Genomic DNA, 13890 nt, shown 5'->3' with positions numbered 1-13890 from the left:
TTCTTAACCTGAAGCACCACTTTAGCTAATGGGGCCACCTGCTGCCGTCGCGCTGCTACCGCGCAATTTCTGTTCTCATCCTGAAGCAAAGTTCTTAACCCGAGGTACTATTTCTGGGTTAGTAGAGTCTGTAACCTGAAGCGTATGTAACTCAAGGTACCACGGTAATAGAATATAAAATATAGAATATACAAAATATAGAGTATTGAATATTACATTTGTATATTCCCATTTTCAGCAATACATTCCATTTCGTATCTATTTCAATACTAAACATGTATAAATAGTTTCCTTATTTATTATTGTGACTTCCCTCCACCACAGCTCAACATCTTTCGATATATTTTTAAACTTACCATTCTGTTATATATGTTAGTTACTTTAACCCCAAGAACAATCTTATGGTAATTTTTTCTTAGCTTTACCAACTTAATCAATGCCTATCAATAAATTTATCTTGGAACGATGTTTCGTCATATATTTTTCCAAACAGACCCATTCCTTCTTGAGTTTCTGATTCGATTGAAGTCTAATGGCTGCTGTCATTTTGGCCAGCTCTGTAAATTCACATAATTTGTTTAACCAATCCTCTATTGAGGGGACAATGTCCCCTTTCCAATTTTTAGCTATTAGTAACCTGTCAGCACAGGACGTGGGTGGCGCTGTGGGTTAAACCACAGAGCCTAGGACTTGCCGATCAGAAGGCCGGCGGTTCGAATCCCCGCAACGGGGTGAGCTCCCATTGCTCGGTCCCAGCTCCTGCCAACCTAGCCGTTCGAAAGCACATCAAAGTGCAAGTAGATAAATAGGTACCACTCTGGCACAAGGAGAGGTGTTTCCGTGCACTGCTCTGCTTCGCCAGAAGCGGCTTAGTCATGCTGGCCACATGACCCGGAAGCTGTATGCCGGCTCCCTCGGCCAATAAAGCGAGATGAGCACGCAACCCCAGAGTCTGTCTCGACTGTACCTAATGGTCAGGGGTCCCTTTACCTCTAACCTGGCAGCAGCCGTGGCAAGCCCTTCAGATTCATTCTTTCTGTTCCCTCCCCTCGGTCATTTCAGCTATCATGGGAAATCCAATACGCCGTGGCCAATCACATCCAGTCCTTGATGAAGATGGAGAAGAATCGCCAGGTGGCCTGTGGAGCTGGCCTGCTGAACGCCCTTGTCACCTCCTGCTTAGAGGTGCTACACAATGACAACAACCCCTTGCATCTGCCTGTAATCAGACTCTTTGAGAAACTTGCGTCCCAGTCAATTGAGCCCAATGTCTTAAGGTACTTCCTTTCAGGGATTTTGGTTCTGGAACATCAGGGACTTGTGGTCATCTCCTCTTGAGGCAAAGGGGGACTGAACCCTCTTTGCAGCTAAGATGCTTAGTAGATGCTTTGTCCGCCTCAGGGGTCAGAAAACTTTTTCAGCAGGGGGTCGGTCCACTGTCCCTCAGACCTTGTGGGGGGCTGGATTATATTTTGTGAAAAAACATGAACGAATTCCTATGCCCCACAAATAACCTAGAGATGCATTGTAAATAAAAGGGCACATTCTACTCATGTAAAAACACCAGGCAGGCCCCACAAATAACCCAGAGATGCATTTTAAATATAAGGACACATTCTACTCATGTAAAAACACGCTGATTCCTGGACCGTCTGCGGGCCAGATTTAGAAGGCGATTGGGCCATATCCGGCCCCCGGGCCTTAGTTTGCCTATCCATGGTCTGCATGTTATGAAAAATCTGTTGTTGGAAGCACAGAAGTTGACAACCGCCTTCAGAATGGTGTCCCTTCCCGAAGATGGCATTTCTCAATTTGTGCTAATGCAAGTTATTTGGCGTGCTTTCATGCTCTTTTGATTAATCTGCATTTATGAAACAAATCAATAATTACACTTGAAAGTACAGAAACCAATAGAACAAAAACTAAAGAAGCCTGTTATAATAATCTGAAACATGCTTAATTTTTCCAGCACTGTTTGCATCGGCTACCAGTTTAGGATCAGTCTCAATGGATAAGCATACTTATTATAGATATAAAATGAAGCTTCCAAGCATATACACAGCTAAAATGTATATACCGGTATATATTATTGGCATGTGCCTTGCTTAGTAGCATGCTTAGATTTCAGAGAAGGATTAGCCAAACTGAATGCATTTCTCACTAAAATTGACAGGCTGAAGACTAAGCTATACAGAATTTAAATTAATTTATTTAGTGAAATGGAAGCATGGCGTACAAGTGAATTGGCGCGTGTTGATAACTGTTTTTTGCCCCCTGACCATCTGTCACTGAGGAAGAGCAGTAACTATCACCCCCACCTGACTGCCCCTTCTTTCTTCCAGTAAGGACTGGGCTCCCTCTGGAAGAGTGGAAACAGGCAGATGTTGGCAGCTGCTATTTTTTTACTGGGTTAGGCTGCCTCACACAAAGGTTCCTGTTGCCTTTGCTTGGCCATGTGAGCAAAATCTTACTTTCTTTGACTTGCTTTTTTCAGACAGTTCCTTTGCCTCAGGAGAACATGGCTGCCTGTAGCATCAGGGCCTGGTGTAAGTCCATTCTCAACTCCTCTCTGTGACAGAAGTGGCTCATGTCATGCATCTTGGAATGAAGGTGAGGCCTGGCCAAGGAGCAGAAGTTCTGCAAAGCTTCTGACTGGCATTCGTGGGTGGGAGCTATCTGGCTTCCTGACAGTTCTTTGGCAGTAATTGTGTTTTTTCCATGCATGACGGCAACAGTTCCTAGGCATAGCTGCCCTGAAGAAAGGGTAGGCTTTGTCAGGAGCTTGTCCTACTCTCAGGTAGGACCTGGCAGAGACACATGCCCGACTGGCATGTTCCCTCCCTCCTGGTCGATCATTCGGGAGCTTCAAAAGCTTTCTTCTGCCCAAACATCACAGCAACCGATCCCAACAGACATCGGCACACTTAGGTACCCGCAGAGTCTTCACAGCTTGCGTAACAGACCTCAGCAACTCAGCATTTTGGCTAATCTACTTTACTTACATATAAACACACACGGAGCACTGCAACATGGCTCCCTCTCTCTCTAGCATCAGACAGCAAAGAGAAAGAACAAAGGACAATAGTGCCACTACACGGAACACAGTAACACAAACATCCTGTCTCCATCACTTTCCACTCTGTGGAGTCAAAACATAAACCGTCATATGATAGACAACAATCCCATGACTGCAATCATGGAGCAGGAATTCAAACAGGCTTCACGTTGCTGGAATAGATTTGCTTTTCATCTGATCCTTCAGGACTTTTCTAGCTTTCTTATGCCCTGCCTAATGTAACAGAGCCTATATCACACCCTCCAACATTTTTCCGATGAAAATAGGAACGTGCCGCTTTCAAAACTGCAATAGCAATTAGCCGATGTGTAGTGACACCTGTATTAGATAACGTTACTGTCTTTTATTTTCAAGCAAACTAGATTGAAAATCAACTGTTTTGCCATAGGGAGCGGGTGGCGCTATGGTCTAAACCACCAAGCCTCTTGGGTTTGCCGATGAGCTCCTGTTGCTCTGTCCCAGCTCCTGCCAACCTCGCAGTTTGAAAGCATGCCAGTGCAAGTAGATAAATAGGTACCACTGTGGCGAGAATGTAAACAGCATTTTTGTGTGCTCTGGCACTTGTCGCAGTGTTCTGTTGCACCAGAAGTCGTTTAGTCCTGCTGGCCACATGACTCGGAAAGCTGTCTGTGGACAAACACCGGCTCCCTCGGCCTGAAAGCGAGATGAGTGCCACAACCCCATAGTCGCCTTTGACTGGACTTAACCATCCAGGGCTCCTTCCTCCATCCCCCCCCCTTTTTTTTACCTCTTTATCTTCTAGGAGAACAAGGGAGAAATTTATGGCACCTCTTTTTCTAGAAAAATAGCATTGGTTGTACAGATCAGCCCTCAGATCACAGTCCTAACTCCCAGTTGTGGAATGCTTTGCTGTGTTCCTATAGCTACACTTCTTCTTCCTCCAGTTGCACCTCCCAGAAGTTCTCCCTTGAAGGCAGAACCCAAGCTCAATAACAGAGTGCATGACACTATGCGTTTGCCGTTATAGGTTCCGGAGTCACTATAGCAAACAGTTCCGCAGATCTTCATCAGGCTTCCCTGGGCTCAGACGCATCCTGGGTATCCAACAGCTCTGCCGTAGCTCTCCAGGCAGCCATGAGCCTGGTCTCCATGACGACGCCACGCAGCCTGGATTCCCATCATGCCTGCCTGGCACCTTCATTTGTGGAATTTGACATGTCCCTGGAAGGATACGGGTACCGCATTTGCTTGTGATTCTCTAGCTTGGCACTAACACCCTCTGGCTTCGGCCCCGTATATATATTTTGCATTCCATTTGCAAGAATGGCACACAGTTTCGTTGTGGTGTCACATTTCACATTGGACATGTAATCTGGTGAACTGGGTTTGATTCCCTGCTCTTCCACATGCAGCTGCTGGGTGACCTTGGGCTAGTCCCACTTCTCTGAAGTCTCTCAGCCCCACTCACCTCACAGAGTGTTTGTTGTGGGGGAGGAAGGGAAAGGAGAATGTTAGCCGCTTTGAGACTCCTGAAGGGGAGTGATAAAGCGGGATATCAAATCCAAACTCTTCTTCTCTTCTGTTGTATTCCTGTCACTTTGCCAGCTTGCAGACAAATTGCCTATTTATGAGAACAAAACAGGTCACGGGTCAAATGCATGGCAATTCCATGGCTAAGGGTTTCTCGATTCTACCCTGTGATGATTTATAGCAGGGGTCTGCAACCTTTTTCAGCCTTGGCCGGTCCACTGTCCCTCAGACCTTATGGGGGGCCAGACTATATTTTGGAGAAAAAACCATGAACAAATTCCTATGCCCCACAAATAACCCAGAGATGCATTTTAAATAAAAGCACACATTCTACTCATGTAAAAACATGCCCATTCCCAGACCATCGGCGTACCAGATTTAGAAGGTGATTGGGCCGCATCTGGCCCCTGGGCCTTAGGTTGCCTACCCCTGATTTATAGCATTGAAGCTTCTGATGGGAGATGGGTGTGAGAGTGCCCCTGCCATTGAGATGAATGGGGAAATCCTTTCACACCCAGGGCCTGCATATGTACTTGAGAACCCATCCAGTGCGTGTAGCCCCTGAACCAAGATCAGCATCTTTGATCCCAACTTCTGTTGATGTAGGATTAGGCAGCCTTTTGAGTTTGCCTGGAAATCTTCATCCCGAAGAGCAGAAAGGAGGCTAATTTGTAGACACATGATGGTGGTGGAGCTACCACTATTGGTGATAGTGGTTGCCTATGCTTTGAGGTCTTCCCAATGATTTTCAGTAAGCAGGTAGCCCAGAAGGTAAGCATGAAAACCTTGTCCCCATGTTTTCCTCACCTTTTCCCCATTCTAGAGAGCAGTTTCTTTTCATGAATGGTCAAATCCATCAGCAAATATCGTTACTGGGCAGTAAGAGATGGAGCCTATCCAGCCTTGGCCCTGTATCTGTGGAACTCCTTCCTGTTGGATATAGGTTTAAATCCCATCTTCATTAACATTACACGAGCCTCAAAATATTTTAGTTTCAGTCTGCTTTTAATGGAGGTGCTGTGCTGGATATTTAAACCGTTACTGTTTCTTTTCATTTTCATTTGTTTTATTTTAACTGCTGTGTCGGCTGTTTAGTGCTTTTGTATTTATAAGGAGATGGTTTCAATGTGTTGTATAGTTTAATCGTTAACTTGAGTGTCCTTGGGAGGGCTTTGCACTGAAAGGTGGTGTAAGGATATCAGGGGGTTGCTCCAGAGCAATCAGGCAAATGCCTCCCTGGTTGGCTGTAAAGCCTTGTTATTGGTGCCAAAAAACCCTTCACCATGCAGAGTGCCAGTCTTCCTTGGCTGGCTCATTCACTGGCAGAATCTGAGAGTGGGCGGTCCTTAAACCTTCCCCAGCAGAGTAGTTTCTTGACGCCCAATCTGCACCTCCCCTCTCGGCGCGGAAGTCTACTGCGCAAGGAGGGTGTGGGTAACGGAGGACCTGTCTCCTCCCCACTTTGCTCCGGCAAGGTGTCCTCGCACCACCTCGCCTCCTCCGAGCCCTGCCACTTCTCTCCACTGGAGGTGTGGCTACTCTCCTCTGCTGAGGAGGTGCTGCTTCCCACGATCTTTGGGGGCTCTCTGTAATCCATCTGGCTTTTCCCCTCTCGCCCCTGAGCTGATGGCAGTTCCCTGACAGGTGGCGTATAAAATATTGAAAGTAAAATAAATGAATGAATGAGTAATAATAAGGATTAGGTAGGAGAGAGTCTAGAGCAGGCCCAAAGGTGATTGCGAGAGACGTATTCAAGTAGTCTTTTGATTGCTATCGATATATTGAGATACCAATATTGCCTTGTCTTTCTGTGCTTTTCCAGCTGTCTGTTTCTTCCAGCATTGTCTACTGTTCTGGGCCCCAACGCTGAATCCTCCATTTTGGGAGGAACTGGGAAAGGTAAATATTTCCAGGTGAACTTAAAGTCTGGTGCAAACTGTGAGAAGGACTTAAAACTACCCACAGGATCTACACCCTCCAACCATTTGAATGTGGGGAGGGAGCTGACTGGGGAGGAGCAGGAAGCAAAGGAAGAGCAGCACCTTCTTTTCCCTGGCCAGCTATCGGCTGGCACAGGGACACAGGTGGCACTGTGGTCTAAACCACTGAGTCTCTTGGGCTTGCTGATCAGAAGGTGAGCAGTTCAAATCCCCACAACTGGGTGAGCTCCTGTTGCTCAGTCGCAGCTCCTGCCAACCTAGCAGTTCGAAAGCACGCCAGTGCAAGTAGATAGATAGGTACCACTGTGGTGGGGAGGTAAACAGCATTTTCGTGCACTCTGGCTTACAGAAGCTGTTCAGTCATGCTGGCCACATGACCCGGGAAGCTGTCTGTGGACAAACTCCTGCTCCCTTGGCCTGAAAGCGAGATGAGTGCCACAACCCCATAGTCGCCTTTGACTGGACTTAACCACCCAGGGGACCTTTACCTTTACCTTTTTATCAGCTGGATAGGTAACGTGAAGGTACCTCCAGTCGCAGATGACTCTGGGGTTGCTGCGCTCATCCCGCTCTATAGGCCGAGGGAGCCGGAGTTTGTCCACAGACAGCTTCCGGGTCATGTGGCCAGCATGACTAAGCTGCTTCTGGAGAACCAGAGCAGCGCACGGAAACGCTGTTTACCTTCCCTCCGGAGTGCTACCTATTTATCTACTTGCACTTGATGTGCTTTCAAACTGCTAGGTGGGGAGGAGCAGGGACCGAGCAGCAGGAGCTCACCCCGTTGCGGGAATTAGAACCGCCGACCTTCTGATCGGCAAGCCCTAAGCTCTGTGGTTTAGACCACAGCGCCACGCACATCCCTTTATAGTCCCCTTCAATTGGAAGCATAAAGACCATTCAGTTCAGTATTGTTGACACTGACTAGAAATGGCTCTCCAGGGTTGCAGGCAGACATGCTTCCCAGCCCAGGGATGGAAGCTGGCACCTTGTGTTCTGCCACTGAGCTGTGACCCATCCCCTACACTTTACAGGAGTCGAAGCATAAGGCCAACTTGCATTCTGACCGTACATTAATTCAAATAATTCAGAGGAGGTCGATTAGACATTGAAGTCATCCCATGGAGACACGGATGGGAAGGCATGCTTCACAGGTTGATATTTAGGGAGCACCCCTCCCCCAGCTAAGAGAATAAATCTGTTCAGTGCCCTCCATTCAGTTTCTCCACTTCTCCTGTGTGGAAAATGAGGTTGTACTTGTCAGGAGCTCAGCCTACACTTGAGTAGGACCCTGGCAGAGATACATGCCCGACTGGCATGTTCTCTCCCTCCTGGTCGTTTGTTCGGGAGCTTCAAAAGCTTTCTTCAGCCCGAACATCACAGCGACCAATGCCAACTGACACTGGCACACTTAGGTGAGGCGTTCTCAAAGTAAAGGAAGGATTGAACTCTGATTAAAAAGAATACACACAGAGGCTTGAACCAGCAAGACTCTGGGAAGGGTGCGTATAATAATCTTTCCCTCCACCCCCTGGCCCAGGTCGTTTTATTCACAAAAGAACTTTTTACAGAGTGTTCGAAAGAACCAATCAGATTTCTTCTGAGCATTTCAACAAACCCCACTTTGGGGACAAAGTTAAACTACCAAAACTAATTAAGCACACATATTTCTGGGGTAAACAAAACAGAACTACAAAGGAGTGCATCTGGCAACCCCGAGAGGTGATAAACAAGCAATATACATGATAAGAAGGATGGCCAGGAAGACAGGGATCATTATCACCTTCAGGTGAGATCTGTTTCCTGGCCCTAAGATTAACATGCTAAGATTAACATATCAGAAAAGCTACATGAAGGAAGCTTGCCCACTATCTTTATGGCCCAGGATGCCTGCCTGGCGAAGCAACTGGGCTGCTTACATGATTTGTCAAGAAAGAGAAATGGAACAGGGATTCAGAGATGTGGATTGATCAAAAATCATATCAAAATAGTTTAAACCCAGCCAGCGCAATTCTTTCATTACTGACACAGATGGCTTACTGTATATTTGTTATAATTCCTAATAGCAATCCCACCTGATCACTACCCTTAGGGATCCGCAGAGTTTGCGCATCATGTGTGACAGACCTCAGCAACTCAGCATTTTGGCTAATCGACTTTATTTACATATAAACACACACGGAGCACTGCAACATGGCTCCCCCTCTCTCTAGCATCAGACAGCAAAGAGAAAGAACAAAGGACAATAGACCCACTACACGGAACACAGTAACACAAACATCCTGTCTCTGTCACTTCCCACTCTGAGAGTCAAAACATATACCGTCATACGATAGACAAAAATCTCATGACTGCAATCACGGAGCAGGAATTCTAACAGTGCTCCCCTGACATGAAAGCACCTGGAGGCAGACATATTTCTTTGTGCCTCGGGATAACTTTGAACTACCTGCAGCCAGGACAGCCCAAGCGCATTGCTATCGGTAGTACTTGACTTGCAACCTTCCTTTCTGGTTCTCTAGGCCCCAGGCCATTCCCCCCATTGGATGGCCTGACTTTCTCCTCCTGGTTTCTGGTCAGCAAGATGGGCTCTGTTCACAGTGGCCACCCTCTCCGGTTCCTCACGCTGGTGCGTCACATGGCAAGGACGGAAGAAGAATTTGTCTGCTTTGCCGTGAGCTTTTCTCCCATGGATGGTTGCCTGACTATCTCCACTGAGGAAGTGGCATTCCAGGCCCTAGGTAAGGCTTGTGTAGGGTCAGGGTCAGGGCCCATGAGTGGCCTTGGTGAAAATGCAAAAGAAAAAAGCTTGCTAAGATACATAAGACTGAATCAGATAAGTGCTGGAGATGCAAAGAGGTTGAGGGAACATTCTTTCCTAGGTGGTGGACCTGTAAAAGGGTAAAAGAGTATTGGGAAACAATCCACAATGAATTGAAAAAAAAATGTTTAAAAGTACTTTTCCAAAAAACAACAACACCCAGAGTCCTTTTTGTTGGGGATAATTCTGATGGAAATTCCCAGGTGTCAAAAATGGTTATTTATGTATGCCACTACTGCGGCCCATGTTTCGTTAGCCCCAAAATGGAAAACAAGCGAGGTCCCAACTAAAGGAGAATGGCAACATAAGCTGAAAGAATATGTGCAGCTTGCAGACTTAACATATAGAAAAAGAGGACAAGAAGAACATACGTTTAAAGAAAATTAGAAAATGCTTATTGAATATACTGGGGGGGGGGATTGTGTACGCTTGAAAACATGGGCAGCATTAAGATAAATTCAACAGTGTAAATAAGTTTTGATGGATGTAATAATGGAATACCAAATGGTTTAGTTTGTGTAACATATGCAAGGATTTATGTTGTTCAAAATGAACCATGGAAAGAGAAGAAGGGAAGTCATTTTAAGTTGTTTAAATGAATATTCTAAATTGTAAGAGAAGGCAAACAGATGGCAAAGCCAGCATGAGGTGCCTCTTCTGGCAGGGAGAATCTCCCAATTCCCAGATGCATTACTGACCAGAGAGTAGGGTCTCTTTGTGGATCCCAACTTTCAAGTCCAGGGCCAAAGCCAACATTTTCTTCTTTTCAAAAACTGCCTTTAGCTCCCCTCCCCTTTCCCCTGCATTACAACATTAAGCAAGAAACAACATGGTCCACCCATCTACAGAACGGTTCACAAGAGCGTTTGGAAAAAAAAGCATTAAGGAATCTGCTTGGCTCCCCTCCTAATTAGTGCTACTTTGAATTCCCTTCTAATCTACTTCTTTGTACATCTGTTAATTTCTGCTGATTCTTGTTCCCAATTGTAGAATCCAGCCCAAGAAAACCTTCCTTCTTGAGGTTCTTTCCTGCAGAAATCTTGGATTTATAATGTCCTGAAACAGGGGTGGTTCTCCACCTGGCACTGTAGTGGACATACAATTTGCTGGCCTTGCCTTCTGCAGGAATAAGAGTCAAAATTTTGCTTGTTCCTTTGCTTGCCGATGTCATGGTAAATCCAATTTCTGCGTAAAGCTGAGCCAGTGTACAGATTCTGTACTTAACAGTCACGGTTTCCTTCTGAGGGTCTTGCCACATACTTTCACACAATAAATAAGTAACGTGTACTTATTTGTCCAGGGAGGAGCCAGGCATTTTTCTAGACTTGGAACGGCTCTGTTTTAGGGATATCACAATTGCCAACACTCAAACTGAAACGTTTTAACATTGGAAATTTGATCTTTCTCTTCGACCGGGGTCTTCTGCCACGATTGTGAGTGCTGCGTGGAATGTCATTGCACAAATGTTCCTGGCAGCTGCACTGATAGTCTTAAGATTCCCCAACCCCTCCCAGTCAAGATATATTTCTCCAGGGTTCCCACCCAGAGGAGATGTATTTGCAGTCACTGAGGAATCCTAATGTTGTTGTTGTTGTTGAGTCGTTTAGTCATGTCCGACTCTTCATGACCCCATGGACCAGAGCACGCCAGGCACTCCTGTCTTCCACTGCCTCCTGCAGTTTGGTCAAACTCATGCTGGTAGCTTTGAGAACACTGTCCAACCATCTCGTTCTCTGTCGTCCCCTACTCCTTGTGCCCTCCATCTTTCCCAACATCAGGGTCTTTTCCAGGGAGTCTTCTCTTCTCATGAGGTGGCCAAAGTCTTGGAGCCTCAGCTTCAGGATCTGTCCTTCCAGTGAGCACTCAGGGCTGATTTCTTTCAGAATGGATAGGTTTGATCTTCTTGCAGTCCATGGGACTCTCAAGAGTCTCCTCCAGCACCAGAATTCAAAAGCATCAATTCTTTGGCGATCAGCCTTCTTTAGGGTCCAGCTCTCACTTCCGTACATCACTACTGGGAAAACCATAGCTTTAACTATACGGACCTTTGTTGGCAAGGTGATGTCTCTGCTTTTTAAGATGCTGTCTAGGTTTGTCATTAGGAACCCTAATATCCACTGACAATAAATAGGAATCAAGTCCTTTCATGGCATCTAGTACTTTAGTTGGAATATTACACACTTGTATTTGTTGTCAATGACTTGCTAGCTTCTGCCATTGCAGACATGATGGAACCTGAATTTGGAGACCTTGGGCGGTCCTCTGTCTTATCTCAAGTCCAGTTTAGGTGTGCCAAGCTGCTAGTGACCAGGCAGTGGCACCATCTGGCGGTGACAGTGGCCAAAGAAACAAAACAGACCTGCACCATTTCAGCCTATGTCAACGGGCAGAGAGTTGGCTCTGCAAAGGTAATCACTTTGTGATCAGGTGAGATTGGCGCTGGGCTTATCTTGCCCTGCTGCTTTCTTCCCGGTAAAACTGCTTGACTGGAGCAAAGGGCAATTTAGATCTCTCTTCCCCCACAGATTGCCATGTGTTCCAATCAGGGGGGCAATCTAGGGGGCCGCCGAAGGGCCGAGGTTGTCCCTCAGTCCTGCTTTCTGACTGGCTCCTCCATCCTTTGGCTAGAACTTGCTCTTTGGACCTGGCCATTGGCTCCCCCCTTGGCTCCTCCCGGCTGCTCACGGCCAGTGTTGGCAGGGTGGGCGCTCACAAAACTGAATGCTCCTACAAAAATAAAAATAAAATCCTAGAAAAATGGATACTGGAGAGAAGGCTTCTAGCCTAGCCTAGCCTAGCCTAGATCTGAGTTCCAGAGGGAGGTGACTGAGCTACTCAATCGTAGCATAGCCATTCAGCGGTTCCTTTTTCCCCCTGTTGCAGATGCACTACATCCAGCCTCTTCCAGGGAACTTTGTCTCCATGGACCCATCTTCCTTTATCGACGTCTACGGTTATGTGGCTACCCCACGGATCTGGAAACAGAAGAGCTCATTGACTTGGTGCCAGGGGCCGATGTATTTGTTTGAAGAAGCTCTCTCCGTGGGAACTCTGCAGCTTATTGCCAACCTTGGTCCAAGATACTGTAGCAACTTCCAAGCGGTGGGGTTTAAAGGTAAAAGGTGTCCCGGCAGCCACTTTCCACCACTGTTTTAAACGTTTCTGTCAGAAGAGAAAGAGAGCTCCATTTTGTTGATGCCTGCCCTCTGCATAGGCTATTCCTTGCCTGTCAGCAATGTCTAGGCAATACGATGACCATATACATACGTAATAGACAATCTTTATAGAATTCCTTCGAACCATAACAATTACAAAATGAAATCTTTACTCTCAAAGTCTCTGAAAATCTTTAAATGAAGCAAGGTACCAGACTTTGTGGGACACGGGTGGAGCTGTGAGTTAAACCACAGAGCCTAGGGCTCCCGTTGCTCGGTCCCAGCTCCTGCCAACCTAGCAGTTCGAAAGCACGTCAAAGTGCAAGTAGATAAATAGGTACCACTCCGGCGGGAAGGTAAACAGCGTTTCCGTGTGCTGCTCTGGTTCGCCTGAAGCGGCTTAGTCATGCTGACTACATGACCCGGAAGCTGTACGCCGGCTCCCTCGGCCAATAAAGCGAGATGAGCGCCGCAACCCCAGAGTCGGTCACGACTGGACCTAATGGTCAGGTGTCCCTTTACCTTTACCAAACTTTATACGATAAAAGACAAGCGTGTGAAGTTTTGTGTATTCAGCAAATATGATGTCCAACACTGAACAGTGATTCTGGATCTTGACTACTGTTTCGTAGAATTCTTTGTCAACGTGGTGGGAGGATATCTTTATTTCGAATGAATGTATGTAAATGAAAGTATCAAATGCTGTGGAAGATTGCTCATGTAATAATGTAGTCACAATGACAATTGACTTTTACTCGCTGAAAGTAATGCAGCGAGGTCGCCATGTCCCAACTCCTTCAGCTTGAGACGTTTCTCCTCTAGCCTCTCACTCTGGAGCCCTCCCCAACAGACACGGACTGGACATGGGGTTTGAGCACCCCCTCTGGGCCTGTCTGGTCCATTGCTTGGCAACATGTAGGACTCTCCTGGAGCAGGTTGTGAGAGAAAGAGAGCCAGCAGGACTGATTCTGTCTTGCTGTCGGATGGTGGAGCTGCCTTCTTCTGTGTGGTGAAATTCTACTCAATATTGATCCAGAGTGGAACCCCGACATTTAGTTAGCAGAGTAAAAACTTAAACACGTTGCAGGATTCCCAGAAAATAGACCAGAGGCAATTGTATTTCATTCAGCAGAGCTTTACTGCTACTGAAGGCAAATGAGCATAGTGGTCACAAACCCAATACATTCAGGATTGGAACTGTCCATAAGAAATCCAGTTGCAGCAGACTTGAACTTACAATAACTTATAATAAGACTAAACCTTAACACTATATACAGTGGTATCTTGGTTCTCAAACGCCTTGGTACTCAAACAACTTGGAACTCAAACACTGCAAATCTGGAAGTAAGTGTTCTGGTTTGCGAACTTTTTTTCGGAAGCGGATTGTGCTCCATTTTGAGAGTTACGCTT

The 13890-nt window shown here is 46.4% G+C and overlaps 1 protein-coding gene across 2 annotated transcripts in view; it reads left to right on the top strand.

The window, feature by feature from the left end:
• WDFY4 (WDFY family member 4) overlaps positions 1-13890 on the top strand; it is a 184123-nt gene that overhangs the window by 49405 nt on the left and 120828 nt on the right. For both annotated transcript variants that reach the window (XM_083738111.1, XM_083738112.1), the window contains 7 exons: positions 1063-1277; positions 2495-2610; positions 4065-4272; positions 6390-6466; positions 9027-9245; positions 11549-11733; positions 12209-12440. In XM_083738111.1, the coding sequence (XP_083594237.1) occupies positions 1063-1277; positions 2495-2610; positions 4065-4272; positions 6390-6466; positions 9027-9245; positions 11549-11733; positions 12209-12440 (1252 nt within the window). The remainder of the gene's footprint in view (positions 1-1062; positions 1278-2494; positions 2611-4064; positions 4273-6389; positions 6467-9026; positions 9246-11548; positions 11734-12208; positions 12441-13890) is intronic.

This window comes from Podarcis gaigeae (assembly GCF_964106915.1).
Source record: "Podarcis gaigeae genome assembly, chromosome: 5".
NCBI classification, from domain to species: Eukaryota; Metazoa; Chordata; class Lepidosauria; order Squamata; family Lacertidae; genus Podarcis; species Podarcis gaigeae.
This window is presented reverse-complemented; position numbering and strand designations above follow the sequence as displayed.